Source organism: Larimichthys crocea, chromosome III, assembly GCF_000972845.2.
Source record: "Larimichthys crocea isolate SSNF chromosome III, L_crocea_2.0, whole genome shotgun sequence".
Classification (NCBI taxonomy): Eukaryota; Metazoa; Chordata; class Actinopteri; family Sciaenidae; genus Larimichthys; species Larimichthys crocea.
The window spans coordinates 34,187,446-34,214,571 of record NC_040013.1 but is presented as its reverse complement, the minus strand read 5'-3'; the positions used below and the strand labels follow the sequence as shown (position 1 = coordinate 34,214,571).

Below are 27,126 nucleotides of genomic sequence, written 5' to 3'. Positions count from 1 at the left end.
ACAAATCCGACCACTGAGCCTAAGAAAGATGACGAGATGAGTTATTTAGATGTATTGAGTATGTTAAGGGAAAAAAATGCTGGTAGAGCAGCGAAAATGCAGGCTGAACCCTGCAGCGAGGTAGAGGCTTCACCCCAGCAGGCCATGATTTATGTCTCTGAGCTAGAACATCAGCAGTTCCAGAGACAAACAGACCGCATCACTCAACTTAAGAATGAAAATGAGGCTTTAGCAGCTAAGATGGAGCAGTTAAAGAAAATGCTCCAGATGAGCAAGACTCTTCATGATCAGACCGAGCAGAAGAGAATGGACGAGGTGAAGGACTTGGAGCTTCAGCTTTCAGAGAAGAAAGCCTCTGAAGCTGAAGCTCTCTGTAAAGTCCAGGAACTGGAGAAAACTCTCCAGAGACAGAAGGACAGACGGGCAGAACAAGACGTGCTTCTGGCTCAACAGGAAGTGGACATCACCAAACTGAAAACTGCACTGATTCAGACACAGAAAGAACTAAAGAGTCATCAGCTGCGTAGGCAGGAGGAGAGGTCACTCCTTAATGAAAACCTTAAAGACATCCAGCACGCACTGCAGGAGGAAAAAGCGATGCAGGAAAGAAAACAGCAGATGAAAAGTGTCGAGAAATCGCCCTCTTCTCCCAGTTCTTTAAGTAAATTGGAGGCCACCATATCCCCCCAAGCCAATCCCCCACTGAACAACTCATCCTCCATGCCTACCCCCCACCCAATCATCACCTCGTCCTAAAATATGCCCAACCCTGGTTTTCATCTGTTTACTCCAAATTAAAAACAGAGATAATGGGCAATCGCTTAACATCGTACCCAAATATGCCCAACCCTGGTTTTCATCTGTTTACTCCAAATTAAAAACAGAGATAATGGGCAAAAGCGCTTAACATCGTACGACCCAAATATGCCCATCCCTGGTTTTCATCTGTTTACTCCAAATTAAAAACAGAGATAATGGGCAATCGCTTAAACTCGTACCTAAATATGCCCATCCCTGGTTTTTCTTACTGTTTACCTCCAAATTAAAACAGAAATTAAAAAAAAAAAAAAAAAAAAAAAAAAAAAAAAAATCTGTTGAATTCTTGCAATTTTAAAAAAGCTTTTCTGTTCTTTAATTTATTTCAAGTCAAATCAAGACCACAGCTGTGTGTATATTGTCTGATATTTTGTGTTTCAAATATTTTTATTGAGCCACAGAACATAATACATATGTCAGTAGTTATTTTCATCTCTATAAAAGAATAATAATAATAATAATAATAACAATAATAATAATAATAATAATAGAAATATATTCCTTTACTTTCATAGATATTAAACAGAATATATATAAGGATTGAACAGTATTGAACATATGCGATAAAGAAATAGACACAAGAGAAAAATAAATCATGCAGGTAAATTAATAGATAATTAAATAATAAGAAGGAAGGAAAAAGTAGGTTAAATCTGAAAACTAAGGATATGAGCATAACTAAGGTACAGATAGATGCATCTGAAGAATAGCATTTGTCACACACCAGTTACATGTTAGGATATATGTTGTGTATTTTCACTTTGACATGATGAAGTATAAATTGTATGAGACTGTTCCATCTTGTGTGGGAAAAGGAAGTACAGTTATTTGGTTAAACAAAGTTTCAAGAATTTGAACTACATAATGTGAACTCGTTTTGTATGCAGGTGGATCAAAAGAGTGGAAACATGTCTGAGTTTCCCTTAATGAATCCATGCATTTTTTCTAAAATTAGTAAAAGTTGGCACCCAGTTTAATAAAGTAAATATGGTGTCAGTTGCTCTCCTGCTTGCAAGCCCCATCGTCAATTCCTCAAAACGAGTTAATGTAAGATTCATCGGCAGATCTAATGATAAAGAAATGCAGTGGATCACAGGGCCCTCTCTTTCTGCTTATTTACAGAGGAGAGGAAACACAGGTGACAGAGTTAACTGCTGCCTGTGATTAAAGATAAAAGCTGTGTGACCTTTACAGCTGCAGTCAGAGCAAAATGTAAAAGGGTGGCTTCGGTTTAAACAGCCTGTTAATTCCCACAATATATCTACCCTCCCATTCAGTCTAGGGCTAAAGTATAGTCAGGAGCAATTACTGCACCATTACGCTGCTATTTACCTAGCCTTCGTGTGGGGACTCCTTCGACCATCCTACCACCACAGCTTTTGTTCCTACGCCATTAAAAAACAAACCATTTAGTCTGTCTCTTTGTTTGTCCACTGCTTGTTAGAACGCAGAGGCCAGAGAGACAGACAGAGAAAGAGAGAGATGTTTAAAAAAAACTGGCAGGTTATTGATGGTGGCTAGCCAGTGCTGGATATGGCTGTCCAGAGGCAGGGAGGCTTGGAGTCGATGTCCCCAGGGGTCGTCTTTGTCTGGGGATCATTCCTAAGGGAGCTGGCTTCACTCTGCTGGCTCGTGAAGATAAGCACTCTCTCCACATGCTGAGAGACGATGATAAGGGGATTGCTTCACTAAATGAAAAAAAGAAAAGAAAAAAAAAATAGCCCCACCATTGGAGCTGTTAAAATGAGAAGCTTTATCAGTTTAGCTGGGAAAGACCCCCGATCCCACTCCTCCAACCATAAATCACAATTTGTTTTTCACTACTGAGCATGCCCAGTATGGGGAAAACACAAAACAAAAATAAAATGTGCACACAGTTGTAATCTTGATGTTATTTTCTAAAAAGAAATTAGAAACACCCCCTCTTATTACTTAGAATAAAATTATGTAAACATTATAATGTAGTTGTAAGCACATAAAAGGTTTCTTAAGTGTATTTTATTTATGTTTTCAACAATTACAACTTCAATGAAGGCCTATTTACAACTTACCAGTTATAAATAACAGGAGTTACAGGGTGCAAGATGTTCATTGTTTGATTTAATGAAAAACAAGTCAAACAATAATAAACACCCACAAAATATTTTCAAATATTAGTAAAATGAGACTTTTATTAAAATATTTGACTGGATAAAATTCATATTAATTGTTTAGCAACAATTGTGCTTTACTTTAATTCAAGTACCTGCTTTTCCCACCAGCAACCAGCTGTTTTAAACAGACAAAATTATTCATAAATATAGAATAAAAAACAGCAAACTCAGCTTGTAATGTAAACTTTTTGCAATCAAATCATCTCAAAGCGTAAGTTAGTTAATTTGAATACAAACTCTGAAGCTAAACTTGAATTTTTAAATTAATAACTGCCAAACAGGCAACAAAGCCTAAAATAATTTAAGCCTCGTCTGTCCATCACTTCTGCCGGGCACCTTCTCGTAGCTTAACCTCCCTTTCTTCAGTGGTGTCAACACTGCAAACCAACAAAAGAAGTATCTCAATCTGTTAAATAAAGCATTCAAAAAAAGATACAATAAAAATAGATATAAGTCAGGTTTCATTCCAAATGAAACATCTGCAAAAGGACCTTGCAAATTAACCTTTCCATCCATTTCCATGTGAATAATAGAAGTTGAGTGCATAAGATACAGATGGGGGCATTAATTCTCCAGTCGGGTGTCATTAACTATTGTAGCAGAGGGAGAAACGAGATGACGTGGAGTACCAAACAAATGTTCTGACATGCCTTCTCACGTAATGATTTTTCTTTATTAGTATTACTTTCTATATAATGTATTAAAACTGAAACATCAAAACTATGAAATAACGTGAAATATGCGTAAGCAAAGCAAAACATATTTTAGATTTTTCTTTTGCTTTGATGCCAGCTTTGCACACTTCTGCCATTCTCTTTATCGGCTTCATGAGGTCGTCACCACGTTAATTTGTAGAATTTCTCGCCTTCTCAATGCGTCTCAGACCATTAATTGTATTGTAGTAGCACTTGTTTACAGTGAAAAGCCCTATTCGAGTTTCATATTATGGATGTAGAACTGCTCGACTAAGTAAAGAAAAACAACAGTCCATCATTACTTTAAGACATGAAGGTCAGTCAATCTGGAAATTTTCAAGAACTTTGAATGTGTCTTCAAGTGCAGTACCAAAAACTCTGAGACTTACTGAGGGAGACCAACAACAAGAAGAGAACTGTTTCATCTGTAGGACATCTGTACTTTGGTCTGATGAGTCCAAATTTGACATTTCTTGTTTCACTACTGTGTCTATGTGAGACGCAGAGAACCTGAATGGGTGGTATCTGCATGTGTGGTTCCCATGGTAAAGCATGGAGGAGGAGGTGACACAGGAGGTGATTCATTCAAATTTCTAGCCACACTTTACCAGCTGTCATCAAAGTAAAACTGTCTGGTTTGAAGCATCTTAAATATAAAACATATTTTGCTTTATTTACATTTCTGTATACTATAATAATAAATGCATGTGTTATTTCACGTCTTTAGTGTTAATCTACAATGTAGAAAGGTGTGTCCAGACTGTTACTGTTAATAAAAAGAGTGGCAGTCAAACCTCAACTCTTGATGTTTGGTTCTTGTATTAATTTGAGGACAGTTGCAATGTCCTAATTGCAGAACGGATGGATAGAAACACACCTGTAAACAAAATAATTCACCTGTTCCAACCAAACCTGCATCCTCGCCACTCCTCTTCCTCTCTTTTCCTATCCAGCATTTGGAGCCATAGTTAGCTGAAACTGTCGTCTCTACACTGTTGGTGAGGCAGTGGTTGCTGCTTTGGCTGCGACCTGACAGCATGACCTCCATCTGAGGGCTCCCACAGTAGGAAATGCGGTGATGCATGAGGTCACTGTGGACTGCAGAGTAAGTGGACATGTACTCTGGCTGCTGCCGGATGGGGCTGTAACTGAATATAGAGTCCAGCTTGAACAGACTGTCAAGCTTAACTGGGGCCCTCTGTATGCACTCATCATTTCCTCTCTCAATAACACCTCCCGTTACTCCAGATCTGCCTCTCCACCCCGAGAACATCACCCCCTCTCTGCCTCTGTCATCCCCTTTCCATGGATCACTGTTGTCCCTGCTCTTCTGGAGGTGAAGATCTTGGCTGCCAAAGAAAGAACTCAGGTCGAGCGTGAAATCTTTGTTGGCATCCTGCACCATCGCGTCTGGATCACAAACGGTGCGATTAGCTCTAAACAGAAAGCTGGTGTTGTGGTCACTACAGAATAGTTGATGGGGGTTGAAAGGGGGTTCTAGTTGTGGTTCAGAGCTCATGTGCTTGAGGGCAGAAGTGGTGGACCATAGGCTGTTTGGTGGGCTGGCTTGTTGGTTTGCCTCAGTGATGGCTGTCTGATTCTCTGGCTGGTTTGGGTCTGTGGTCTGAGGGTACAGGGAGGTGGTGTCGCTGAACATCTAAAATCAGGAGAAGAGGGGCAAGTGTTGAAAGATTTAATTTTACCATATTTTGAAGTCATATTTCGAAGTCTGTTTTTATGTGGAGTACTTTTAACGGACTAATAAGATCTGCATTAATGCAATCACTGTTGCAGGTGTATCTCGAAGCACCTCAAGGACTTTCTGTGGCACCTCAGGCAGCAGTTCCTTCAGCTGAGATAGAGAGACCCCTAAGAGCCACCGGAAGGATGGTGCCCTCCTTAGCATTAGCTGACTAACCAGAGGGTTGATACATGGGAACTGCAACAGACACTTTTCCTCCTGGAGAGAAAAACAAACAAAAACAAGAGTCATCAGTTAATATTTTTTTAATGGTATGAATAAAAAAACTGAAGTTGGAGCCACAGCAGGAGCCCTCTCAACCAAATACTAGACTAATCTATATAACGTCCCTCACCTCTGAGGGAGACACACTCAGCCAGTCTCTGTCCAGGTAGTCGAGAGCGTCCCTGTCATTAGCCATCAGGCTGCGGAAGCAGATCTGTCTGATCCACTTGGCTATTTCCATCAGCTCAGACACAATCAGCACCTGCCAAACACAGCAGAGTAAGACTAAGTGGCTTGGACTGTTATTTTGCCCACCACCATAATTTACTCTGTTTGTTGAGCAATGGACTAACTATTTATACCAGTAACATAAAATAGACCAGGCAAATTATATGGTGAACTTTTACCAGCATTTGACTGGTGGCCTTTCTGTCTTTGTTGATATCTTTGGACAGGAAGGCAGTACAGTGGAAGAAGCATTCAAAACCTTAAACTATAAGTAAAAGTACTAATACCACACTGTAAATATACTCAACAATAAATAAGTAGTCCTGCATTCTAAATTTTAGTGGAGTAAAGTAATGAAAATATAATCAGCAGAATTAAAAGTATCACAAGTAAAGGTCCCTGTCAGAGTTGTACTATTACGCTGTTTTTGGATTAATATTATTGCTGTACATTGCATTTTTCTGCTGTAGATGTAAAGTACCTCATACCTGTACTTCAGTACATTACTTGAATAATGTACTTAGTTACTGCACCAATGACGTAGAGTTTTAAAAAATGAACAATCGAAAGAAAAATAAACGATAAATGCATGTTTTTATTATAAATGATAATAAATGTTGGGTTCCACCTTCACGTTTAGATCCTCTGACTTCATGCGGAACAGCACCAGAGACGAATAAACCAGCGCCAAATGACTGAAGGCTTCGCTGGAAAATCTGTCCATCACACAGACAGAAGCAGAGATAGTGAGACTTTTTATGTGTGTGTGTGTTTGTGTGTGTGCGTACGGACACTGACCCTCCTCCCTGGGTGTCTGGGCAGTGCAGGATGAGCCAACAAGAGCTGTATTGCAGAGAGAGAGCAGTCAGCCTCATCGCTACTACCTCACTGGCTCGCCCCTGACACAGTTCGTCCTCTTCCTGCACACACACACACAGTGAGTATTTGTGTGTATTTTTTAGCATTTCCATGCAATACCAAGCAAGCTCAGTAGAGGGAGACAGAAACATGGAAGAAATTTATCATCATACTGAATTTGTGTATTTGGTCCCCTTTCAACGCAAGAATTATTAAACACAAAGTCAAAAAGTCAAAGTTTTCTCCAGTGTACTGTATGTTATTTTGAGGTAGTTACACATAAAAGGATGCAGCACATGTTGTTTTCCCTCGTACCTGAATGATAACAGCGGTGCTTTCATCCACTGTGATCACAGAGTAGTGATGGGTTCCTCCGACCTTCTGCAAGGACGGGCAGTGACTCCTCTCCAGCAGAGTTATGTTATACCTGTAACGTAACACATACACAGACACATTTCACCATATGGCTTATAACAGAGCACTGTGTACAGTATGATTCAGTGGCATCTAGTAGTGTAGTTGTTTAATCGAGTTAATCGACAACAATTTCAATGATTGATTTAATAGTTATAATTATTCTCTGTGTCCAGCCTCTCAAATGTGAAGGGACTTCACATGGGCATTTTCCACTATTTTCTGGTATTTTAAAGACTTAAATGATTAATCAGAGAAAAGAAAAAAGAAATGAAAGGAATGTGGGGACAGAGTTAAGGGGAATGACATGCAGCAAAGGGCCGCAGGTTGGATTCAAACCCTGGGCCGCTGCGTTAAGGACTGAGGCTTTGTACATGGGGTGGCTGCTCTACCAACTGAGCTAAACAACGCCCCGGTATTTGTCATTCTTATGAGCTGGATATGATGTAATCAGACTAGATGAATGTGAAAATGTACCCTGACTCCAGTGTCTGTACCAGCCGTGGATACTTGAGAAGCCCCTCCGTCACAAACAACACATACGGCACATTGTCCTCCAAGCACCATGAGACTGTTTCCCTCTCTTTAAGGGAAAAAAAAAACACATTTAGAGAAAAAACTAATCATATTACACATCACTGTACAATAGTGTGAATAACTATATAAATATCTGGTGCCAGTTGACCAGTGTCAGAGATGATTGTGTCGAAGGTGAGGTGACTGATGCTCCTCTCTCTGCAGACTGTGGCCCATGGTGACTGGCCTGGATGGTCGTACTCTACCACCAGAGAGAAACTGTTCCAGGGGAAGTCCGGGCCTACATGCTGCTCACACACCACCACACACACACTGCTGCGCATGCTGGTGAACAGGATGGGAGTGTGAAAATAACACTTTGTTTAACATAATACATAGCAGCTGAAATATTTCCTTTAGCACGGCAAAACAATTACCGTTTACTCCAGTATGCAAAAGTACTCCTGCTCTTGTACTCTTGATGATACATTGACAAACTAACAAATACTGTTAACATGACCATTTCCATGTGTTTTGGGTCACTATATTGTCAAACCTCTGAGGGATAGATTTTAAAGCTTTTCAGATGATCTGTGGTGATTCAACAATATGTTACACTTTAAGAGGAAAACAGGCTTCAGTACATTAATAAATGTTCCTGAAAAATGTTTATGGTAAACTTGGAAAACAAGGTGACAGAACATAAAAACTCTCCCCACCAATCCAAAACAGTAAAAAAGAAATTTAACTCACTTAAATGAATAAATATACAATGGACCAGCATCCATATAAAGGGACTGCGGATGTAAATTAGCCTGAGGCTAACTCTGGTACAATGCATGAGATGGCAACATTTATGTTTTAATTGTACATGGTCCCTAATAAACGTAAACGTAATGTATATCAATGTGCAAACAATAAAAAACAAGAAACTAGTAAGAATAATACTAAGAGACATTTACATGTAACACTGCAACCCCTTCAGCACCATTTTGGATCTGTTTCTGTGATTGTGGAATGGAGAACTACGAGTGTAACGTTTGAGGCCACTGCACATGATCAACAGAAATCAGCAAAAGCAAAATGACCTTGAACCAGAATCTATTTTAAAGTGGAAACAAAGTGAAAACAAACCAACAATAAGAATAATAGTTATGCTGCAGTTTAATAGCTGATTACCCCACTAACACAAGTCACAGCTTCCCTATCATAACAGCTTAGTATTGAGTAGTAAGTCTTATAAGCCTTTTTATAGGTTATATGTGTTTCACACAACAAATGAGTTGGCTACAATTAAATACAGGCACTTTTAATTCTCCCAAAATAAATTGAGGCTGAACTTGCAGCTTGGGGGCCCCCTGGTGGCTGCGGGGCCCTATGCCTCCGCATAGTCTGCATATAGCAAGAAACAGCTCTGACTGTTAAAAATTATTTGGTGTGTATCTTTTATTAGTGCCAAGATATTAAATAACCGCCAAAATTCTGGATGGGATTTACGAGGAATGCACTGAAATATGTTTGTAAACAAATACAAAAATACTAACAAACTTCTGCACGTTTTTACCTGCTGACGACTCTGGCACCATTCAACTTTGTCTTGTTCTCCTCAGGGCAAACTGCAGTTACAGCAGCATCTGAAAAATACTTCATTTATGATCATGTACTTGTATACATACTACTATTATTACAAGGAGTGTTAACTAACTTTTGCTTTGGCTTTGCATTTGGTGAGTTTGGATTCCAGAAATATTCCAAGTGAAAATAGAAAAATGAAGTCAGGTCACTAAAACTATCCTCCACTTGTTTCCACAGCTGTATTCAGTTAATCTGTGATGTCATTGATGAGTGGATTAGTGAAATTGCTGAAGAGGATCAAGAGTTGCTCACCGGTCACCTGGCTCAAACTTTTGATGATCATAGATCTGTTTTTGTCACAGTCAGCTGATATTATGACGAGAATCTACAGAAAAGACACATCAACCACGATCACAGCAAGCAAATAAGCATTAAAACATTTCGGACGCTGTGAAAACTGAACATGAGTAAATGGTAAAACATTTGGACTGTCTCAGTAGATTATTAATGATTTACAATGAAATGGAACAAAACAATAGCTCAACTTAAGATTTTGTATACAATGAAATATGCAAATCAAAGAACTACAATTTCTTCCTCTCGTTGTGAACACTGACTTTCTCTGTGGTGTTCTTTCCTTTCTTGCTGTGCAGCCATGCAGCCAGCAGCTGCTGCAGCTCCAGCAGTTTGAAGTTCGACTCCTGGTTTTTGTTACCGAGGTAGAGGATGAGCTGCAGCCTCTTCACCAGCTGCTCCAGATTCTGCTCTGCACACACCGTAGCTGCCTGGGTCAGGTACGCTTCGGTGTGTAAGGAGAAGGCCGTAAATACCACAAGATGGTATGTTTGATACAGTTACTTTGTTTAAATGCACACCAATGGATCACAAACATGAAAATCTCAGCCTTTCTGCCAAAGTCAAACACTTTTGGTTTATTCACATGAGGCATTTCGCTTTTAGTAACTAGTTTGAAATTAATGTAATGACACTTGTGTAGTTGTCAATCAAATCTAATAAAATCACACCATCCTCTTAAACCCTTAATAAATTATGACCAAATATTATTTATTTACTCGTGAATATTCAAATCTTAACTACAGAAATAATTACTAGGTTTATACTGACCCAATGCAGTACTGAGGTCGCACTTCAGCAGCAGCTCTTTGAATGTCACCAGCACATGAATCAAAGCCGTCTGGTTGAAAAGCAGTTGCTGATCTGCATGCAACACAAGGCCAGTAATGTGCTTTACTGCACTAATATCTCGGTACTACAATGTACAGTGGCAAGCCACAAATAAGCTTGTGCAAATGTGTTTCTGCATTATGAAATGACGTTTTGTACCTTTGACCAGCTTTGCGCTCTGTGCATGTGTCCTGCAGAGTGCCTTCTCCTGCTGCTTGAGGAGGAAGTGCGTTTGGTCTGGGGCTAGAGAGCTCAAGTCCCCCCAGACCAAGAAGTTGAGCCCAAGCTGTCTGGCAGAGCTCAAATGTGGCTGAGCGAAGGCCAGCAGCTCACAGTAAGCACGCTGCTGGCTGTCTGTAAAGCAGCACAAAAGGTTTTTAAAAAACAAGCTTCAAATACAGTCTAAACTATCTTTTCCGTCATTCTCTTTTGCTGTGAAAGTGTCACACCAGTAGCTTGGACTCGTATTACTCTGCTGTCCTGTTTGTTCAGAGGCACTGACTGACTGTCCTGATGACTGGTGAGTTGAACTGCTGACTGAAAAGCTGCTTTCTGCTCTCTGGTAACATTTCCTGACACAGCACCACTCGTATACGTTGGCGTCCTGTCTAAACTTTGCATCTGCTCCGGAGGAGGCTGCAGCTCAGGTGTTCGATGGTCCACCTGTGGTGCTGATAAAAAGAGGATGAGACAAGTTTACAGCATGTGACATGAACAGGTCATGTCAGTCAGGTATCAAAGTGAAGTATTTTGAACTTACTTAAATTATTTCTATTCTTGATAAATCTACCAATTATTTTTTGGACTGATTTCTTTATCAATATGAAACTGTGTGTTATAAAATCATTTTCATGATTCACATTGATATGACCACCAGATGGCACCAAAGAAAATCAAATCCCACATATTGTAATTTCAATGGTAGACGGCACATATTCCTATTTATCTAAATGTAAAGAAAAAGTAAAACATCCAGGTAAGTTTATGTGACAGTATCTCAATGGAATCTATTTAATTTAGGTTACCTATAGACCTATGCTACTAGTATTTAATTCATCATTTTTTGTCAGTTGTCAGCTGCAGGAACCTAAAGGAGTTAAGGCACAGCAGCAGCACCAGTCTACCTGGCTCAGTGTTGGATAAGGTCGCAAGTGTTGGAGCCCTCTGCTGAGATCTTAGTATCATGAAGATGGACAGAGGGTCTGGGTCCTCCTCTGGTGGACGTCTCGTAAGCAGCTGACTGTGATTGTCCCTGATATTCAGTCTAGAGGACACAGCCAGTCCGAGAGTGTGGGCACTCTGCTCTGTCTTACAGTCATCTCTACCTGTGTCGATCTTATGAGCAGACAACACGGCTTCAATTTCTGAAAATGTCTCATCTAAAACTTCATCTCTGGTGGCAGCAGCAGGTTTTGCAGATTTTACGTCCTTATTGTCCGTGTTGACAGAGTGCATCAGGAAGGTGTTCTTGCACGTTTCAGCAACTGTTTCTCTTCGAAGAAAGGTTTCGTCTGTAGTAGCTTCAGCATGACACGCAGCAGTTTCAGATTTCGAGTGAGGCAACTCAGTTTTGTTCGTGGGATTCATCAGGATGGATCCTACTGCGACTGAGATGGAAGGACAAAGATACTATCAGATAAGTAACTGACTAATTGTTCAGCTCCACATGCTGTGAAAAGAAATATATATACATTTATGTTTTATGTATTCCTGATTCACCCTGTAAAAAATACCAGACTACTCACGCTCCTCATGTTCAAGTGACAGTTTTTTGAACTCTTCCATGTCTTCCTGCTTAGTGGAGTGAAGCTCAGACCTCATGTTCTCTGTGAACATACAGTTGCTGCACAAATTCACCTGCAGCTCGTCACCAACACCGACAAAGCTCTGTTTCTCTAACTTCATGACTTTCAAGGCTTCAGACAGAGGCTGGAAGCTGACGGCTGGTTCACATATTTGAGGCACTGAAAGAAAATACAGGAGATTCATCCAGGAGAATTTATTTGTACTGCTGATCTCTGTAACTATAAACTCTTAAAAGCATTTCAAACAGTACTTGTCAACATTTTGTGATTTAAACTAATACTGTAAAGCCGATACTGTAAATAAAAAAAATGCACTAACAAACAATTTTCTTTTGAGAAAAAGCTAAAGCACACTATCAGAATTATCCTGAATAACAGGGCTAATCAGAAGCAGAGACATCCTGACTTTTAGTCCTGCACCGTGTGGTACTGTAAATGCTCCTGTCCTTCACACTCCTAACTAGTTTGTAAAGCAAAATTGTCTCCAGTTTGAGAGTTTGGAAAGCTCCCACAAAGCCACACAAATCCTTGTACAAATGTTTTCGATGACAAGTAGCGATAGGAGCCTGATGAAACTTTGGGGAGTCACAATGACATCTGGTGGTTTGGAAAACTTACAACAGCCCGAGGACAAAGCACAACAACTTTCAATCTTGTGTGTGTAGAATACGTCTGTGTGTTGTTTATTAGTCTTCTTCAGAAGTGCTGTTGTGACATGGAGTATTCATGTAGCTTATTGGTGTCATTTTATGTCCACTGTGGTCTGACTTTTATTGTGGAGTTGATATTACACACACTTTAAACTTTAAAACTAGACCTTGTAGTTACCTGCCAACAGGAAGTGCACCACAAAGGCTGTATGCTTCTCTGCCTTCCAAAGTGCTGCCTCCATCTTTCTCCGAGCTCTCACTGACACCAAAGATCTACATGACAATCATTAATAGTACAGGATAAACACACAGTAAATTTGATGTGGTGACTATCTGAATAGGTTATTTAGTAACTAGTACTGATGTATTAGGAGATGGAGCACATGGTGAGCTGCATCATCACTCACCGTCTGCGGAGCGGTGACAGCTCTTCCTTCTGCAGTCCACACGTGGACAGACAGATTTGGGTTTGCCTGGTTTTGGGAGTCGACGTCAAAGTCACGTCCAGCTCCAATTCGGTTGGAAGCATCATACGTCCTTAGAAGAAGAAAGCACATCAAAGCTACCAACCACCAACACCTTTTTTTTCACTCTGTGTTTGGTCTCTCTAACTTTTACCTGCCAACTCTGACTCTATCAGGCCTCCGTTCATCTTGTTGGGCTCCTCTGGTATTTCATACTGGGAAATGTCCACCGAGACAAGTTTATCTGCATGTGAAACTGAAAGAAAAGTGGCAAATGTAAATACTGATTTGTCCATCTTTGTTTATCTTCAAATCCTCTTATCTTGGCTTCACCTCTATGAAGCACATCCAGAACTGAAGGTTGCTCATCCAGATGTTCAGGAGCAACATTCATACGACTGCGAATGCTCAAAAAAGCAGAGCAGTTTTCGCGGCTTAGCTTCACAGTGTCCACTACGACTGGCAACAGCAGAGACTACAGAGGGAAAATATCAATGTTTAAGTCATTTCATACACAAGAAAATGATTTGCCATTTATTATATTTATCTACCTCTTCCTTCACCAGTGACTCTTTACCAAACTCTTCATCGATGTTTGCACCCGTCTGAATGTCACTGGTGTTCACTTCAGGAGGTTTCTGATAAAATGCACAATGCCTGAAACAGGTAAAGAAAAGTAAATAAACGTTCTTCTCTTTCTCAATAATTTTTAAATTCAACAACTACTTTGACCACAAAACTGTGAGACACATTTCAGGGTGAACATAAACACCTGAATACGGTGTCCTCAGAGATGGTATCCCCCATTGAGCTTAGCAGAGGGTCGGCCACAGGAAGGGTCCTAAGCCTGGACAGTTTGGCTTTCAGTGTGGGTAAATGTCTCCTAAATTGTGGCAGGTAGTCAATAACTATGAGCTCTTCTGGCAAGAGGAGATCTTTGACAGAAGGTTAGAAAGATGATCAGTGTCACAGTCCAAACAGGTAATCATGAAACACAGACAGATATTCTTCAGGTGCTTCAGTGACCTTTGTTCCTATTTCCAGACGTCATCTGGTCACGCGTCCACTTGAAAAATGATTCCTGACACGGATCATCATTGAACGGGCAAACATGCTCATCCAGGTCTAGATCTTGCAGTGAGTCAGGATTAGAGCTCGGTATCACCTCCCCATCTCCCTTCATCTCACTCACATCAAATCTGCAATATATAAATATTAAAATTACAAACAATAAAACACAATTACAATAAAATGATGCACAGTGAGACTTTGAAAAAGTCAGAACTCTATTTTTTTTTCTCTTAGGTCATCAAGCAAAGAACCGCTGACAAAGAGTTTGCAGGAGGAGATCACCTTTCCTATAACAAGTGCAAAAAAAGTTAATATATCAAAAAAAAATTCTGTTGATCTCATAGAGGGTATATTGCCATTTTTGTGAGGCCATATAGGAGTGCAGTGTGGCTATAATAAACATGCAGTTCATCACATTTTTCTGCTGTTAATACTTACATGCCTCTAAGTTTTTTGTATTGAATGCAGGCTTTCTATTTGTAGTGGACTATTTCCACTGTGTGTTACTGCTAAAAAGGGGACCTATTTACCTACTTCTCCCTCAGTCTATGCCATATAGACAATGTTACAAGAGCAGATGTTATATTAAATTAAACCAAAGAGCCAAATAATTATGTAAATGTTTGTAAGTAAGTGTAGCTTGGTGCAGAATGAAACTGTCCTCCACTATACATTTAATTTGAAGTTTTTTATCTTTGTTCTGCAAAGAGCAAAAATATCATATTATTGTCAGTTCGCCACACAGTAACGGTTTATCAGTTTATCCAGTGCGTGATCTCGTTCTCGCGCTCTCTGCTGGTAAAGTCAGACGATGCATAACTGCTGGTCAACGCTCTCCCAGAAAATTATCACCACACTCTGAACTAAATTAAATGTAAATTAAATATGTAAATAATAATAATAATAATAAAGGTATGTTAACCCACTGATGGCTCTGTATGCCCGCCTGGCGGGTCAAGATTCGTCTTCCTCAAAGAGTCAAGCAGTGGTTGCTAAGAAAATCTTCACAAACATATATAATAGCATTAAACTCAAACACTTAAAAAGGACACTTCCTTTTCTCACAGATGATGTAGTTAGTCTATAAGGGACTTATATTGTGTTGAAATTAAATAGAAACACTTGTTTATCGACACATCAAACATGCCAAAGCAGGCCGCATTTCACTCAGCTTAATGGTTATATGACCGTAGTTAAGCCACTTGTATACCTCTGACCCACGGCGTCCTGTAGGTTTCTTCAGGCAGCTTGCCACTGTGGAGGTACAGGTCACTGGTATCAGTGAAGTAAGGTGCTGGCAGTGCCAGCAAGTTCGTCAATACGTTCAGGCTGGTGGTGGTCTGATACAAACACAGAACGAGACATGAAAATGGGAGGCTAGACATGGTAGCATTACTGTTCAGTGATAACTGAAAAAACATCTCTCATTTCAAAGACATAGTCGAGGGCTTTATATCTGTGAGCAGAGAAAATCTGGGCAGGAAAACAGCTGTCAGTTTGAGACCTGTGAACATCACAAACAAACATAAGCACATAAAAGAAAATTGTTATGTCATGTTAAACTATCCCCTCAAGAGGAAACTTTAAATAAATTAATCAAATAAGTCTTTAGAGAAAAAGTCTTCAGACCTTTTATTCAAGTCAAAATAACAATACCACAGTGTACAAAAGTAAAAGTATTCATTCAGTCATTATGGAGTAAGGCCCATTACTGATTAATATATATTGGATTATAATTACTGATTCATTCATGTGTAAATCACTTTAATGTTGCAGCTGATGAAGGTTTGGTTAAATTGAATTATTTTTTCTTAACTGCTGGAAAGCTTCTGAATTTACCCCCATCATCAATGAATCTTTATTTTTTTTTCAGATTATTTTTATTAACAAGTAAGATAAGATACTTCCAATTACAGATATACAGTTATCCTTTTTCTTTTAAACTTTTTTACATATATGCATGTGTAAACAGTCCTACAAACGAAAATTAACAAAAACACTGGTGAAATTGAGGAAAATAATTGAATAAAATTACAGAGTGCAGTGAAAAAAGAAAGAAAAAACAAAAGAACAGAGAACACCTCCCAACCACGTCCCAATTCCGTTCCTGGCCAACACACATATTACTAGTTATTTATGCAATTTAAAATATACAACATTGAAATACAAAGATTCAATCAGGTAGTACCTCTAAATTAGTGAAATGGGAAATAAAGGGATTGCCATTTATGGAAGAATTTGGCTGTGCATCCTCTCAATGTATATTTAATTTTCTCAAGCATTAAAAAAAACCATGTCTTTAAGCCCTGGGCGCTAGAAGGATATTTAGCAGACTTCCAATTCAACAATAATAAACGTCTTGAAAGCAAGTATGTGAAAGCTATAATATCCTTTTGTGTAGAGTTGAGTACAAGTTAGGGGTTAGGAATCCCAAATATAGCGATCAGAGGGCAAGGTTGGAGATTTAAACCAAGAACAGTCGACATAATAATAATATAACCCGCCCAAAAAACTTTCAGATCAGGACAAAGAAAAAATATGTGGCTGAGGTGACAGGGAGAGTCATGGCATTTATCATATTTGTCTTCCACGTCCGGATATAGTATAGACAGCCTAGCCTTGGAGAAATGCACCCTGTGTAAAACCTTAAATTGAATAAGTCCAAGACGTGCCCAAGAAGTGGTTTGTTCCCAGGACTCGTCATGTATTTGTATTCCCAGTTCCCCTTCCCCTGTACACTTAAGTTTGTCATTTGAGTGGTTGTTAAAAGCCAAAATAATATCATACAACTTAGAAATTATTCCTCTGTGATGAGGAGTAAATGATAACAGTGTTTCCCAGTGCTGTTCTGGTTGTAAAGAGGGGAAATTAGGAAAGCACTTAGTAACAAAACTGCGAAATTAAAAATAACGAAATAGATGAATAAGAGGGAGGCCGTAACGGGAAGACAAATTGGCAAAATTATCAAATACACAATCTACATATAAATGTTTGAATTGTGTAATACCCTTGTCATGCCACATTGAAAATGTTGAGTCTGAAAGTAATGGAGGAAATAAATGGACTAGAAGAGGATGCAGCTACAAATTTAAATTTGAAACCAGACTTTAAGTGTGTTAAGAACCACTGGATTATCAGTATATAAAGAGGGTTTTGTAGGTAGAGAAGAACAAAGCAGAGCATGTATAGAAGATCCCCTACAGGATGATAGTTCCAATTTACACCAAGAGGATCCAAAAGATTTTAACCAGTAGCAAAGTTTATGGATGTGAACAGCCCAATAATAGGCTTGAAAATTAGGTAATGCAAGTCCTCCACTCAGTCTGCAGTAAAGATTTACTCTCTGTGGCTTCCCGCCCCAAATAAAAGAACAAATTATCTTGTCCAGTAAATAAAAAAAAATATTTAGGTGCTCAGTGGAAAGGGTTTCTGATAATTCTTGCAGATGGCACCTGCACTCTCCAATCTTTAATAATAAAGGTTTGCTGATTGGGGGGAGACCTGTCACCTACCCTCAATGGGAAAATGGAGGGATAAAACTTTTGGGTGATATCTTCAGCTTAGAGGGGGTAATTTAGGTAGAAAAATAGGAATTGACTGGAATAAAAATAGAAATTTTGGTAAGATATTCATTTTAACAACATTAATCTTGCCGATTAATGAAAGAGGGGGGTTGCCCCATCTTTGAATATCAGATGTAATCTTTGAGATAAGGGGAGTGAAATTAGCTGGTGCAAGGCCAGATAGGGAACGAGTCACGTTAATACCTAGGTATTTGAACCCCGATAGACTAAACTGAAAAGGTAAATCTGACTGCTGAAGAACACATGCTGCAGAAAAGGTGCCGAAGTTCTCCAGAATACTTAAAAAAGCAGGAATAGAGAATGAAGGATCAGTTATATACAGCAACAGATCATCCGCATATAGCGACAATTTATATTCAGTTTCATTACGGGTGATTCCTTTGACTAAGGGAGAAGATTTTAATGTAATAGACAGAGGCTCGATAGCGATGGTGAAGAGCAAAGGTGATAAAGGACAACCTTGGCGAGTTCCACAACCAAGAGCAAAGTAATCAGGATAAACATCATTAGTATGGACACTGGCTTTAGGGGACGAATACAGAAGATGAATCCAAGAAATAAATGTATCACCAAATCTGAATTTCTTTAAAACTGCAAACAAGTACTCCCACTCTACCCTATCAAATGCTTTTTCAACATCTAAAGAAATGACAAGTTCAGGAAGTACCGCCGAATGTTTTGAGTAAATTATAATGAAAAGCATACAGGTATTAAAAAACAATTGACGACCCTTTATAAAACCATTTTGCTCCTCAGATATAATACATGGAAGCACTTTCTCTAAACGAGATGCAGTCACTTTAGCCAACACCTTTACATCAGCATTAAGCAGAGATAATGGTCTGTAGGAACTGCAGGAGGTTGGATCCTTGTTCTTTTCGAGAAGGAGCGCTACGCTATAGTGGCTTGTGTCAAAGTTGGAGGTAATGAACCACTTTCTAAGGATTCAATGAATACGGCTAGAAGTAGTGGTGCCAATTTACTAATAAAAATTCAATCGGAAACCCACCCGGCCTGGGGCTTTGTTAGACTGCATAGCTTTAATAGCATTTCATACTTCTTCAAGGGAGAATGAAGAGTCCAATTGCCTAGAAGTACTATCAATAACAGGCAGGGTTCATACACTTTTTCACTAGTTTTTTTCCATAACTTTTCCATGACTTTTCCAAAACCTTTCACAGATTATCCATAACCATAATTGTCGTAGTGCACATCGGCACTAAGACACGCAAAAATGATATCATGATATCGTAAATGCGGAAATGAAGTGTAGAGAACATTGAGAACAAGTGTATTTATTTCTTCAACAACATTTACATTCAAATGCAGCAAGGTCATCAGGGCCCTACACTGAATATCAACAATGAAAATAGACTGCAAAAAATCTGAAGTCAAATGTCCATCCTTTTCCAATAAATTTAAGCAAAAACTAATGGAGACATCCAAATTCAGAGAACACAAGATTAACAAATGGCTACCTATTACAAACTAGGCGTTTCAAACAACAAAAAAATCCCATCAAATCCTTAAAACCTACACGGCACAGTACGATTCTACAACTGTGCACGCGCGTGTGTGTGAGTGTGAGTGTGAGAGAGAGAGAGATTATGGTAGATGATGTTCTGCTGTTAAGTGCCATGTTGAAGTGCTATGTTGTGTGTGTGTGGGCGTGTGTGTGTGGTACCTGGTGTTCTGCTGTTGAATGCCATGTTGATGGTGTGTGTGAGAGACCTGTATCTGTGTGAGTGTGTGTTTTTGTGTTTTGTACCTGGTGTTCGGCTGTTGAAAGCCATGTTGATTGTGTATGTGTTTGTGTGTGCGTGCGCATGTGGTGCCTGGTGTTTGGCTGTTGAAAGCCATGTTGATGGTGTGTGTGTCTGTGTGTGTGTGGTACCTGGTGTTCTGCTGTTGAGTGTGATGTTGACAGTGTGTGAGTGGGGGGTACCTCGTAGCACTTGCACACTTGTATGCATTGAACAGAACTATTTGTCCTTCATCTCAGCAACCTTTTGGTCGATTTGCTTTTCAATTTCTTCAAGGGAAGCCCTCTTGTCCTTCGCAGTGCGACGCAAACTGTTCGATTTGGCAATAAATGTCAGATTGCCTGTGGATTCAGCTTTGTCAGCGAAATTTTTGGCTGACTTTTCCAACGCGCCAATGTCCTCCTTTACTCTGTTCCTTTTCTTTTTCAGTTCATCCAGCTCATCTCCAAGAGCTTTTCTTTTTTGCGCACCCATTTCCTTCACACTGGCTCTCTTTTGGTCATCAAGGAAACTGTGGTATCGCTGTCTGGCTCCAGCAACAGAAAGCAAAAGCTCTTTAGTGATGGCCACATTTGTAACCCCACCAACAGATCGGACGTGGCCAACGATCAGTCTCTGAGCAATCAAAGAGGCCTCCTTCTGGTTTTCAACCACCAACTCTTTGTTAATTGAGAAGCCTCTCTCAACACTGGCCTGCCCGTGAGATAGGACAAGCAGCATCTTGACGACATGCCACACATTGGCAAAGGATTTGCTGGTTCCCATCGTCTCATACAGCAGAGTGTCCACTCTGTCTGTCTTGGGGTCAAATTCTCTGAAAGTTGCTTGAAGGGCCGCGAAGTCACAGAAGTTTGCGAAATCACGGAGAACATCATCACATATTGACTCCTCAATGTGGTTGGCCTCCACAAGGTGGTGGAGCATTCTTTTCATTTGCACCAGACACGCCTCTTTTGATGACGCCATGCGCCTGGGGTCAAGGCACTGCATGCTCCTCACCAACTGATGATTCACAGGAGCCTTGCTCTGGAGCTTTGAGAGTGTGGTAATCAAGAATGTTTTACATTCTTTCTTCAGCTCCAGTGCTTCCCTCTCCGACACCTTTTTGTCTGATCTCAGCTGGTTAAGACAGGCTTCCGCTGAGAAACCCAGGTTGGTTTTATTGGTATCCTTATGCAGGCTTTTGTCCTCGAAAGGGATATGCAGAAGCTTCATGACTGATGTAACATCCTTCAGAGATTTGTCATTGCAGAATCGCCCAATTAGTCCTGTAAATAATAAATGAATAGACATAAGTAAATATACCGACTACTACAAAGACAGAGAAAAATGATGGCGCTAAATCAAATTACATCTGGCATCAATAAAAGTTAAAACACACAAACTGGAATGATAACAACAACAACAACCCATTGCCTTGCTAAATACAATTACTGATCATTTATAACAGTATTTAAAACGTAAGTCAAAACAGTACAAATCAAAACAATTCAGTTACATTTACTGTCCATTAGGAGGCAGACTTTTCTCCCTATAGACTTTATCAAGTGTCATTGCCATCAACAAGTTTGCATGACACTATGCAGCAACATTATTCATACAAACTTTAGTCTTAGAGCCACATTAAAACATAGCAATGAACAAGGCCTAGATTAAATTTAGTGTTAAGGAGTAAACCCATTGGTCCATCTGATTTACTTTGAGACATTATAAAAACTACACACACACACAAAGATAGATCGCTAAATCAGGAATTATCCACACACACAAAGATAGATCGCTAAATCAGGAATTATCCACACACACACAGATAGATCGCTAAATCAGGAATTATCCACACACACACAGATAGATCGCTAAATCAGGAATTATCCACACACGCACGCATGCATTACAACCAGCGCCGGTCCTGGCCACATTTGCCCCCCCCCCCCGAGGCGAATATTTTCTCGTGCGCCCTAACGGCCGCCCGTGCGCCCCTGGATGCGCCGTGCGCCCCGGGATGTCCGACGCCCCCCTCTGCCTTGTCAACACCCCGCTCCCGGGGCGCCCGCTACGCTAACTTAATGAGCGGTATCGAAAATTACCGAGGTTTTTTGCTTTTTCGGGCGTTCGTGCGCCCCCCACGGAGAATGCGCCCTGGGCGGCCGCCCACATTGCCCATAGCTAGGACCGGCCCTGATTACAACAAAAATGAAGATTCCTACCTTTCATCAGCTGAAGCATATCCTCGCTCAGGGAAGGGGAGCATCGGCTTATCCGTCTGGTAAAGTGTAAGGAAAGGGGTGATCTCTCTCGCGATGCTGTTGAAGATCATCACTTTTGGGATGAACAGACAATCCTTGGTACTGTTCTTCACTGTCTCAAAAGATTTGGTCTTTGGATTCGGAAGTTCGCCTCGAAGTACCCTCTCTACGTAGATCTGGACGTAAGGCCAAAGCTTCAGAGCTCGGTCAGTCACGGTCACGTTTTCAAGCCAGCGATGCTTACAGAATTTCAGCATCACAGTGCTGCATCCAGTGGCTGTGACAAAATCTTCGTGGCGGGCCGGACAATCGTGGAATAACCAGTAAAGGGATGACAGGGTGTGCTCGATGTCCCAGCCAGTAGTCTTGCATCCCTCTCTGAATGAGTTGTGAAGTATGTGCAAACCGCAGGAGCCAATGTTCAGCAGCGATCTGTCCACTTGCTTCTGCATCTCTTTTTGAAGCAGGGAAAACGCTTTCCAATTAACATTAGGGCCGTCCATGGACAGCTGGATGAGGTTCTTCACACCTGTCTCGGCCAGCGCGTTGCTAATTTTCTCAACAAGATCGATTGCAGTGGAATGCCCCAGGAATTCCGAGCCGATGTATTTTGTCTTCACCTCTGCTCCGTCCCATAACCTTACGTGCAAATCCATTTGTTTAGACTGCAAATGGTGGTTTAAGCTCTCGTCGAACAACATGACATACGTCGTTTGGCTCGACACCTCTGACAGTAGCAGCTTTTTGAAATGAGGAGCAATCCCAAATGTACACATGTACGCACACTTTCTCTCTCCACAGGCGAATCTCTTCGCAATCTCGCTATCTGGGAACATTGCGCCGAAAAGCTTGCTTGTGTCTTCGGACGATTTAAACGAGTAGTGTGAATTCATTACTTTCAGCGCCCACAATATTTCAGCTTTCAGGACTTCGTTTTTTGAATCAGAACTGATTGTCGATTGCTTTGTTGCTGCTGACAAGACGACGCTACTGGTAGATGGCCTCTCTGTTGTGACCGTGGTCATGAAGTCAGTTATTGCTAATCTGTTCGTAGCTGAGGCTAGCACCTGGTGTTTCTTGCCTTTTAGGTGGCTAACAAGTGCTGCCTCGCCCATATTAGACACATCAAAACTTTTCATGCAAAACTTGCACCGGGCACGTCCTTGGTCGCCATCCCTTGCCAGCCACTGTTGGTAGCTTTCTTTTGAAAGCCACGCACTATTAAAGCTACACTTTCCCGGCATACTAAATCATGTCACGCCATCATCCAGCCGTTGCAGCACTAGCGCGCCGAGCAGGGTTGCCAGATATTACTGAAGATTTCCAGCCCTCAAAATGTTCAAGATCCGCCTGGCGGAAACTAGGGAAACTACCCAATCTGGCAACACAGGGTTTGGCAGTCAACGGGCATATGCGGACTGCATTTGAGACATTTAAAAGTCAACTCGTGGCAATTTAGTTAACATTTCGTTACCGGGCACATTAAATCAGATAATCGGCGAAACATTAAATTAATTTCCATGACTTTTCCAAAACTTTCGGGCAAAATACTTTTTTCCATAACTTTTCCAGGGCCTGGAAATTTAATTTTAAAATTCCAAAACTTTTCCAGGTTTTTCATGACCGTACGAACCCTGAACAGGGTTCGAAAGGTTCTGAAGAAATTCATTCATTCTAATATTGTCTGTAAGAAATTCAGATTTATACAATGAAGAGTAAAATGATTTAAAAGTAGCATTAATTTCCAATGGATCTGTAATAATAGCGCCATGAGTGTTTTTAATACTGGGTATCAAATGGGAGGTGGCTTGACGTCTTAACTGATGTGCCAGTAAATGACTTGCCTTGTCGCCATATTCGTAATATGAGCCACGGGTGCGTAGTAACAAGCACTCTGCCTCTTTAGTTGAAATGAGGTCAAATTCAGCTTGCAAATCAAGACGCTGCTTGAGTAGTTCAGGAGAAGGGTTCAGAAGATAACTTTGATCAAGGTTACTAATCGCAGCTGTAAGCTCATTAAGCCTAGCATTTATCTTCTTATTAGATAGGGCAAAATAAGAAATAATTTGACCCCGAAGGTAACATTTAAGTGTCCCCCATATTAATGAATATGAAGAGGAGTTGTTTTGATTGAAGAAAGACAAGAAGACAAGAATTCGTCAATAGAATTTGAAATGAATTCGCAAAATTTTTTATCTGCCAAAAGAAGAGAATTGAATCTCCAAATTGGTGGGCTATGTTTGTAAGTAGAAAGTTGAATACCTAATAGCAAAGGTGAATGGTCAGATATTACGATACCTAAATAGTCAGAAGAATTTACAGAGTACAAGAGTACTATCAATAAAAAAATAATCAATTCTAGAGTATGAAAGGTGTACCTAAGAGAAGAAAGAAATGTTTTTAACAGAAGGGTTACGAGATCTCCACGGATCAATGAGACCATTTTGTTTCATGAAATCTGAGAATGTTTCAGACATAGCAGATTGAGTCAAATTACAAGGATTAGACCGATCCAATAATGGGTCAAAAACACAATTTAGATTAGATTAACGCCCTTGATGCCCCGAAGTTGGTGCCTGACCTCGTTGAATGCAGCCCGCGCCCGGGCTACCCTGGCGGTGTGGTCGGGGAAGACTGAGAGGCTCTGTAACATGCAGTCTCCTCCACACAGCACACAGGTCTCAAGCTCCTGTTAGCAAATAAGCATACAGAAAACCCTGTAGACTAGCATGTGGAAACACGTCTACTTTAACTTGCAAAAAGTCCGTTTACAAGCTTTATCTTCAATTGGCACATTAACTGCATGTTTACAACCTAAAAACTAACATTTATACATACATAAAACATGGCTTACATTGTCCAAAACAGAAATAAATGTTTAAAAGTGACGAGCAAAATAGTAACATTACCTCCTCTCAGCTAAAGTGGCGCGAACTGAGAAAAGCACCCGGATGACGACAAGAGGCCTGCGACCTCTTAAAGTGGCAGTACAGGCCTTAACGCCCTGGTCTGAATACAACATTTAGGCATAGAAATAGGCAATAAAACACATCTAAAACATATAGAAAACAACGTTCATCAGGATTTGGTGACTTTTTCAAATGTAAAAGTAAAGTTATAATTTCAACCTGGTTACATTGGCAACGTTGGCTGTGAGGGACTTGATAGTAATTTTCATCTCGGCGATTTCATCAGAGCACTGATACAAGGAAATGGACTGAACTTCATAAAGCGCCTTTCTACAAAGATCTTTAAGTTAATGTCTCTTATACACCCATTCACACACACACTAATATATCTGGGAAACAAACAGGCACCAAAAACAACGTATGTAACTTTTAAAGTGATGATTATAAATGTTTACTCCTTATGTAAAGCACAAACCAACGTATTTATTTTTCTAATGCTGAGTGTTGTATCAGCCTAATGTGTGTAACACTGTTACTGGTGATAAATATTGAAATATTTTTTTTAACTTTAATCTGTGTCTATAAAACCAGATCCTGAGAATGTCAGACGTGACCATGAGGTTTTCTGAATAAACGCACTAGCAAGTTTGACATTTAACCTATTATGTTTTAATGTTTTAGATATTATCTATATATTATTTCACTTTGATGAATCGGTCACACACACACAACATTATATATATTCTATTGTGTTTGTGATGTGTGTGTGTGGGGGGGTGTGAGAGAAGAGAGAGCGAGAGAGCGAGCGCCCACCGAGCCGCTCGGTGTGTGCCCTCTCTGTCTGTCATCTAGGTGCACCCGGTGGAATGTATCAAGTTAGCGGCTCTTTATATCGAACCACCCTCACTGTCCCATCTGCCCTTCCGCTCTAGTTCTTACTCCGAGCCCGATTCAAAATGTTAAGTCTCCATTTTCCCTCTTTATCACCAAAGTAACAGTGTTACACACATTAGTAGCTGTAAACACTCAGCATTAGAAAAATACATACGTTGGTTTGGTGCTTACATAAGGAGTAAACATTTATAATCATCACTTTAAAAGTTACATACGTTGTTTTCGGTGCCTGTTTGTTTCCCAGATATATTAGTGTGTGTGTGAATGGGTGTATAAGGGACATTAACTTAAAGAACTTTGTAGAAAGGCGCTTTATGAAGTTCAGTCCATTTCCTTGTATTAGTTTACGGGCAGATCTGCCTTATCCAATATGGCGGACACGTTGACGTATCACGACCAACGACCAACACGCTCAATGCGGCGTCTATGTATATATGTCTATGTATGTATATATGTCTATGCATCACCCACGGCGATACCTGTGGGAGTCGGCGGCCTATTTGAAGGTGAGGTCGCGGTTTGCGAACCAGGCCTCAGCTGTGTCTGGATGGTATTGCGGGTATTGCGAGACATTTCGCGCAGTCCAAAGTAAAACTTTCCAACACAAAATACGATAGGAATGAAAAAAAAACCTAAAAGCGCAGAAGAAAAGCAATTTTAATCGAAATCGACAGGAGCTTCCAAACTCACGTCCTACTCCTTTAAGGCTCAGTAGCGCCCCCAGTGAATCTTATTTTAACTGACATAATAATGTGTGTTGTAATATTAATCTAAATATTAACTTAGTTAGATTATTACGGTATTAGTACTATTTTAAACACTCAAGTAAAGTACCTCATTTAATTAATAAACCATCCGTGAGTAAATACACGTTGTTACTTGTCGTCTGTAACAAAACAAATAAAATAAATCTCATGTGGCTTTTTACAGCAGCGTTAGCAAGCTAAGCTAGCAAAGTGATAACCGTCTTTAGCCAACTTGTTTTTATTTAAAATATTCAGCTGAAACTAAAGCTTCAACTACACAGGCTGAACACATACATCTTGAATAATCAGACTGTGTTGGTTAGCATCATACTTACATAATAAATGGGTTTTATTTCGGTCTTTTTGTCGAGCTACGTGTGGATCAAATGTTATGTACACGAACTTCGAAGTCAAATGCCAGATTTCATATTTACAGTGTATGAAAACGAGACAGAAAAAAGTTCCTTATTGTTCACTGCGAGCTGTTGTTTAACAAAATATAAATAAAATACAAAAACATTTAATTGAAAATAGCACAAAGACTTATAGACTTAAGATTCATCAAAAGTTGAGACATTTTTATCAAAA

At 40.0% G+C, this 27,126-nt stretch overlaps 2 protein-coding genes across 4 annotated transcripts; both read right to left on the bottom strand.

Moving 5' to 3' along the window:
* Nucleotides 1–1,496: 1,496 nt before the first annotated feature.
* On the bottom strand, nucleotides 1,497–27,039 carry shoc1 (shortage in chiasmata 1). Of its 3 annotated transcripts, none has more exons than XM_027278027.1 (26): nucleotides 26,874–27,039; nucleotides 15,607–15,736; nucleotides 14,352–14,524; nucleotides 14,098–14,260; nucleotides 13,877–13,982; nucleotides 13,659–13,800; nucleotides 13,480–13,581; nucleotides 13,269–13,398; nucleotides 13,040–13,134; nucleotides 12,152–12,370; nucleotides 11,531–12,013; nucleotides 10,856–11,077; nucleotides 10,566–10,760; nucleotides 10,347–10,439; nucleotides 9,839–10,020; nucleotides 9,534–9,606; nucleotides 9,211–9,280; nucleotides 7,816–7,991; nucleotides 7,608–7,713; nucleotides 7,032–7,143; nucleotides 6,657–6,778; nucleotides 6,487–6,574; nucleotides 5,761–5,892; nucleotides 5,475–5,624; nucleotides 4,562–5,321; nucleotides 1,497–3,346 (listed from the first exon to the last, which is right to left on the bottom strand). In XM_027278027.1, the coding sequence occupies exons 3-26, from the start codon at nucleotides 14,506–14,508 to the stop codon at nucleotides 3,261–3,263; spliced, it is 4,164 nt and encodes a 1,387-aa protein (XP_027133828.1). In that variant the 5' UTR covers nucleotides 14,509–14,524; nucleotides 15,607–15,736; nucleotides 26,874–27,039; the 3' UTR covers nucleotides 1,497–3,260. The 3 variants fall into 3 exon arrangements, with proteins under 3 accessions (XP_027133828.1, XP_027133829.1, XP_027133830.1); XM_027278028.1 differs by lacking the exon at nucleotides 26,874–27,039 and adding an exon at nucleotides 24,571–24,678; XM_027278029.1 differs by lacking the exons at nucleotides 15,607–15,736; nucleotides 26,874–27,039 and having other exon boundaries at nucleotides 14,098–14,208; nucleotides 14,352–14,468.
* On the bottom strand, nucleotides 21,947–23,620 carry LOC109141461 (uncharacterized). Its single transcript, XM_019271803.2, has 2 exons — nucleotides 22,483–23,620; nucleotides 21,947–22,302 (listed from the first exon to the last, which is right to left on the bottom strand). The coding sequence occupies exons 1-2, from the start codon at nucleotides 23,231–23,233 to the stop codon at nucleotides 21,947–21,949; spliced, it is 1,107 nt and encodes a 368-aa protein (XP_019127348.1). The 5' UTR covers nucleotides 23,234–23,620.
* Nucleotides 27,040–27,126: the final 87 nt, after the last annotated feature.

Excerpts from the sequence above, each read along its gene's own strand:
- shoc1 (XM_027278027.1), bottom strand. The coding sequence starts at position 14,508 with ATGAAGGGAGATGGGGAGGTGATACCGAGCTCTAATCCTGACTCACTG. Across the intron at positions 14,261-14,351 it reads GTCTGGAAATAGGAACAAAG|ATCTCCTCTTGCCAGAAGAG; the intron begins GTCACTGAAGCA and ends CTTCTGTCAAAG. Across the intron at positions 9,281-9,533 it reads AAGTTTGAGCCAGGTGACCG|ATGCTGCTGTAACTGCAGTT; the intron begins GTGAGCAACTCT and ends AGTATTTTTCAG.
- LOC109141461 (XM_019271803.2), bottom strand. The coding sequence starts at position 23,233 with ATGCCGGGAAAGTGTAGCTTTAATAGTGCGTGGCTTTCAAAAGAAAGC. Across the intron at positions 22,303-22,482 it reads CCAGCTGTCCATGGACGGCC|ACGATTGTCCGGCCCGCCAC; the intron begins CTAATGTTAATT and ends ACTGGTTATTCC.